The sequence below is a fragment of the Castanea sativa genome, chromosome 1, assembly GCF_040712315.1.
Source record: "Castanea sativa cultivar Marrone di Chiusa Pesio chromosome 1, ASM4071231v1".
In the NCBI taxonomy this organism is placed as follows: Eukaryota; Viridiplantae; Streptophyta; class Magnoliopsida; order Fagales; family Fagaceae; genus Castanea; species Castanea sativa.
The window spans coordinates 29,720,539-29,726,538 of record NC_134013.1 but is presented as its reverse complement, the minus strand read 5'-3'; the positions used below and the strand labels follow the sequence as shown (position 1 = coordinate 29,726,538).

Below are 6,000 nucleotides of genomic sequence, written 5' to 3'. Positions count from 1 at the left end.
TTAGGGTGGTTGGGATGGACGATTCTCATTTTTGGACAAGGATTCGCGCTGGCTCCTATTGCCGTCCCCGAACCTGCTGGATTCTCCCTTCTTCACATACTTCTGCAATTTCCCTTTATGTATTAGCTCTTCTATTTGTCCTTTCAGGTTTCGACAATCCTCCGTATAGTGGCCATGATCCTTGTGGAACCGGCAGTATTTGTTCTTGTCACGCACATTAGGAGACGAATTCAAAGGTCTCAGCCACTGGAGGTAGTGCTCGTCATTAATCTGCGTCAAAATTTTGTCAACATGCATAACTAGAGGGGTGAATTTTACCATTTGTGGAGCTTTTTCTACTTTCCATTCGTCTCCGTCACTTCCTCGACGGCCTGGGCGCTCCCTCTTTCGCCCCCTGCGTTCATCCTCCTTCCTTCCCTCTTTTCTCGACCTTCCTTCGTCCACTATGGCTGCCAGTGCGTCCTCTGCATTCATGTACTTTTGGGCCTTCAGGAGCATCTCTGCCATCGTCCGAGGCGGTTTCTTTACCAGCGAGACTACAAACTCTCTAGACTTAAGCCCCGCTTTAAATGTCGTCAGTTGTACCTTGTCGTCTGCGTCGTCCACTTCTAGGGTTTCTCGAGTGAAGCGTTTTATGTATGATTGCAAGGTCTCTCTCTCCTCTTGCTTAATAGTGAGTAGGTGATCCGCTGGTCTCTTAGGACGTTGCCCTCCGACGAAATGGCGCAGAAAGGCGCTACTTAACTGTTCGAAGCTGTCAATGGATAAGGTGGGCAATCTCATGAACCACTCTCTTGCAGCTCCCTTAAGCGTGGTAGGGAAGGAACGACACATTATTTCATTAGGGGGCTGTTAAAGGCCTAGTGTCGTCTTGAAGGTATTAAGGTAATTTTGGGGATCCTTAAGCCCATCAAAAGGCTCAAGCTGAGGCAACCGAAACTTCGTTGGCACTGGTCGTTCCAAGACTGCCATAGTAAAAGGAGAATCCGTTGCCGACCATTCTATCTAGACTCCGATTCGTCTTCTCCTTGATGGCATTTCTCAATTCGTCCATCTCCTTTCTCATTTCCTGGAGGAGATCAGAATGTTGTTCCTCTGGAGTAATGGTTCTTGGTCGGTCACTTCTCTCGTGGCTGTCTCCTTCATCCTCCTGGACAGCTCTGGATTGGTTCTCTTCCTGCTGAAGCCTTTGTCTCATCTCCTGATTTTGTCTGGTGAGTTCTTCCACAGTGGCCGCAAGAGCTTAGACTTGCTGAGCCAAGGCCGCTGAATCCTGGTTGGATTCCATCTGGCTATCGAAGTTGGTAGAAACTATGTTTTCGAACCATAGTATGAGAATGTCGTTCCCACAGACAGCGCCAAACTGATGAAGCAAAAGTTCGTCAGTTGTTATGAGTTCGTCCAGATAGAGCCGGACACACTCCTGCATCACGACGGAAGTAAGAGCTCACTAAAATGGTCACCGGTGTGGTGCCTGCCACAACGCCTCCGATGCCAAAGTCAGTACAAAAGAATGTTTATATCAATCAATCAAAATAACTTAGTATGTCGTGTGACTATGTGTATGTTCCTTGTGGTGGTGACGTGAGGGCTTTATATATGTTGCTTTGGATTCTAGCCATTGAGGTGTTAATGCCTTTCTTGGTAACGCTTATTGCCGAATAATGAGATTTAATATGTTCTCGACGGTCTGTCTGGCTAGCACCGTAACCGTCCGGGATATTAATGGCAGCATTGAATGATTCTGACATCCTCGTCAGTGACGTGGACATTTAATTAGGCTCGCCCCTGGGAGCGCTCTCATCTATCTTGTTGAAATCGTCTGTGATTGATTTCGTCAGTCCCGTCAGCTTGTTTTCTAATTAACTGAGACTAAAGAAAGATAGGAAAATAGTTTCAATGGTGAATATTCAAAGTCTGAATTGATATATATCTGCATTGATGATCAATTGTAAAATTCCGATGGTGGATGTTGATTTAGATCAAGGTTTGTTCTTCTGATTGATTTCGATATTTTAATTTGAATTGTTCCTTAATTCAAATTGAATGAACTCTCAAAAATTTCAAGTAAAGTTGGAAGCATTCAAAAAGACATTGAAAGATTAAAAGTCACTTGAATATGTTGATTTAGTAAATTTGTCTTCATTTTGAAATAAGTTTTTTGTTTTTTATTATTTTTATTTCTATTAATTTTATAATTGTTATGAACGGGGAGGTGTAAGTGCACAATTGCACCTGGACCCAAAGACAAACACGGGCTCAGGCCCAATGAGCCTTAAACAATAAAATTTGTAGAGTGTGGGCTTAAAACCTAGATTTGAAGTACTAGGAGCTTGATAACAGGCTTTTAGAAACAAATACAGGTAAATAACAAACGATAATTGTAAATGGATCTCCTCGGACTCGAGCCGAGGACTGCTTCTTTATTATTTCTCTTTCTTCCTTAAAGATTACAATTTCTTAATTTTCTTTCTTAGTTCCCGATCCCCCTTTCTTTTTGGCCTTTACCCCCCTTTTATACTTCTCTTTCTGATACTTTGTCCACATGTTGTTCTCACCCCCTTCCCCCTAGATATTTTTCTCCTTAGTGCCTCTGGATAGTGACCAGAAGTTTCCTTTCCACTGTTCAGGGGTCACTTCCCCATTAATGCGGCCAGGGAGGTAGGTGCAGAGTCTTTTATGTGGAAGTGGCAGCCTTTATCTTTGGTATTTCTCAAATATCGGTGCTTCTAGGACATTCAAGGATTCACCCCTTTTAACCATTGGTCTTCACCGAGTCGTCCCTTAACCTTTATAATGAAGTCCCTGGTTCTCCCCTATCCGTCCGAGGAGCAAATCACCCCTCGGATCCTCGGCGTATGGGCCGACCCATAGTACTAACAAAATCTTAACCCAGGAGCAGGTCGGCCCTCCTTAGCATGGCCCAAAGGCCCATATACCCACCTAGGTCGTTTCACTCCCCACAGGAGGTAAGATTCGTATGAGAGACAATAGATTACACTATTGAGCTACAAATCTCTTGGTATTAATTTTTTTATTTTTATGTGTTTTGCAATTTGTGTTTGTTTTGTACTTTTTTTAAAACATTAAAAAAAAACTGAATATTCATTCATAGAGGAAGTTGCAATCATTAGAGTAATTGGGTCTTAGGGCCTATAAATATGATGGAGAACTTGCCAACTGACAATCAATCACATTGATTATTGGTTTTCTTGAGTTAAGACGTAGGATTAAGAAAATGGAACAAGTTTTAGTGCCATTGACTAGACTTTTTTTTTTTTTTTTGATGAGAAGACTAATTTTTAGTATTAAGAGAATACAATTACGCTCTATTTGTTTTAATAATGATGTTTTTTAGAAAATGAGTTATTTTCTAAAAAGTATTTTTTATAAAACTATCTCATTTTTCAATGTTTGGTAGCAACTTTAAATGAGTTGAAAAATAACCTCCTAACTTCCCTTATTTAGTTTGCTATGAGATAGAGTTGTTTTTGTGGGGTCATGGATTTTGGGATTTGGCCGAAAGCATGTGGTTTTGGCCGAGAAGCATGGGTGATCCGAGTCCGAGGAGTACTATCTCCTCGGATAAAGCCAAACGCAAATCTAGTATAAATCCTAATGATCAAGGATGACCTTCCAAGAAGTTCTAATGATAGCAACGAGTATCATGAACGTACACGAGGGATAAGGACTCAAAAATATCTAAGGGAAAACTGCTACCACCGCATTAATGAGGAAGTGACCTTTGAACAGTATTATAGCAGCCTTACAGCCACCCCAGAAGACTTTTAGAGGGGGCTGATGGGACAACCATCAACTGTTCACATGTAGTCCACGTGTAGGGTAAGGATGAAGGGAGAGAGATAATATAAATAAGGGTAGAGATCCCAGAGAATGAGAGATAAAAAAAAAGGAGAAGAGAAAGCACTATAGCAATCTCAACAACTCCTGTAACCATGGTTATCCAATATACGCTAGAACAGAGCTCCTCGGACTGTGCCGAGAACCAACTTTCTCGCACAAACCAGGTTCAATTCTTGTTGGCTCATCATCCAAAACCATATTAACTGTTATCCAAGCACTAAAGCCTAGCTCTTTGACCCACTCTCTACAAATTTATTGTACTGGATTCACTGGGCCAAGATCCCTTACATTTTGGGCTTGGTCTGAAAATTATGTCCCCACAATTGGTGCCGTCTGTGGGAAGAGCTTGTGTGATAGTGAGTGCAACGGTTAAATATGATACAATTAGGCTCCCATTAGTAAGAGTCCCTGAGGAAAGCCATTATGGTGGCTAGTTTGCTATGTGAGCAAGTCACTAAATGAGGCACATAGTTGTTGTCCTAACTTAGCTTCCACTCAGGTCTATACTACAAAGTGTGGATTATACGGGGAGGATTGCTAAATGGGGCACAGTTCTGGGGGCTTTTAACATCAAGTACATGCCTCGTACCTCTGTTAGGGGCCACGTCCTCCCGAATTTGGTGGCCGAGTTCGCTGAACCTCCATTAGAGGAAGTGGCAGCAACATATGAGCAATTCAATGGGGCTTTGCGACGGGGCTAATCCTTGAAGGTATATATATTGATATCTTCTAATCTTTTGAAGTGGTTTAACAGAACCTTAGCTATGCCGAGTCCTCGGACCTCCTACTTTGGAGAAATTAACACACACTGACATCTTTTGAAGTGGTTAAACAGAACCTTAGCTATGCCGGGTCCTCGGACCTCCTGCTTTGGGGAAATTAACACACACTGACATCTTTTGAAGTGGTTAAACAGAACCTTAGCTATGCCGGGTCCTCGGACCTCCTGCTTTGGGGAAATTAACACACACTGACATCTTTTGAAGTGGTTAAATAGAACCTTAGCTATGCCGGGTCCTCGGACCTCCTGCTTTGGGGAAATTAACACACACTGACATCTTTTGAAGTGGTTAAACAGAACCTTAGCTATGCTAGGTCCTCGGACCTCCTGCTTTGGGGAATTTAATACACACTGGCATCTATTGAAGTGGTTAAACAGAACCTTAACTATGCCGGGTCCTCCGACCTCCTGCTTTAGGGAAATTAACACGTAATGACATCTCTCTTCAAAGTGTTTAAATTATAACTCAATCATGCCTCAGTCCTCGGACCAGATGATGTGAGAAAGTTAACACTTTATGGCATCTCTCTTTAAGGTATTTAAACTATAAACTTGATCATGCCTCGGTCTTCGGACCACATACTTTGGGAAATTATCATTCCACAACATTTATTTGTTTCTCACTAAGTGTCAAAACAAGCCCAAGATTATAACCAAATCCTCAGATTGGTAGCTCTAAAAGGAGCAATTCACAGTATAAATATGGGGCGCTTGAAACGACATTCCCACAAATGTAAATCAAATGATCAAAGCAGAATCAACTCTTAAGAATTCAAAACCCCACTTTTCTCCTCGGATGCGAGGAGAAGACCGGAGTTTTGAGGGGCTATTGTGGGGTCATGGATTTTGGGATTTGGCCGAGAGCATGTGGTTTTGGCCGAGAAGTATGGGTGGTCCGAGTCCGAGGAGTACTATCTCATCGGATAAAGCCAAACGCAAATCTAGTATAAATCCTAATGATCAAGGATGACCTTCCAAGAAGTTCTAATGATAGCAACGAGTATCATGAACGTACAAGAGGGATAAGGACTCAAAAATATCTAAGGGAAAACTGCTACCACCGCATTAATGAGGAAGTGACCTCTGAACAGTATTATGGCAGCCTTACAGCCACCCCAGAAGACTTTTAGAGGGGGCTGATGGGACAACCATCAACAATCCACATGTAGTCCACGTGTAGGGTAAGGATGAAGGGAGAGAGGTAATATAAATAAGGGTAGAGATCCCAGAGAAGGAGAGATAAAAAAAAGGAGAAGAGAAAGCACTATAGCAATCTCAACAACTCCTGTAACCATGGTCATCCAATATACGCTAGAACAGAGCTCCTCGGACTGTGCCGAGAACCAACTTTCTCG

The 6,000-nt window shown here is 42.4% G+C and overlaps 1 protein-coding gene across 1 annotated transcript; it reads right to left on the bottom strand.

Annotated features, from left to right (window-relative positions):
* LOC142624530 (uncharacterized) lies at window positions 1-834 on the bottom strand. Its single transcript, XM_075798128.1, has one exon. The coding sequence runs from the start codon at window positions 832-834 to the stop codon at window positions 1-3; it is 834 nt and encodes a 277-aa protein (XP_075654243.1).
* Between the last annotated feature and the right edge of the window lie 5,166 nt (window positions 835-6,000).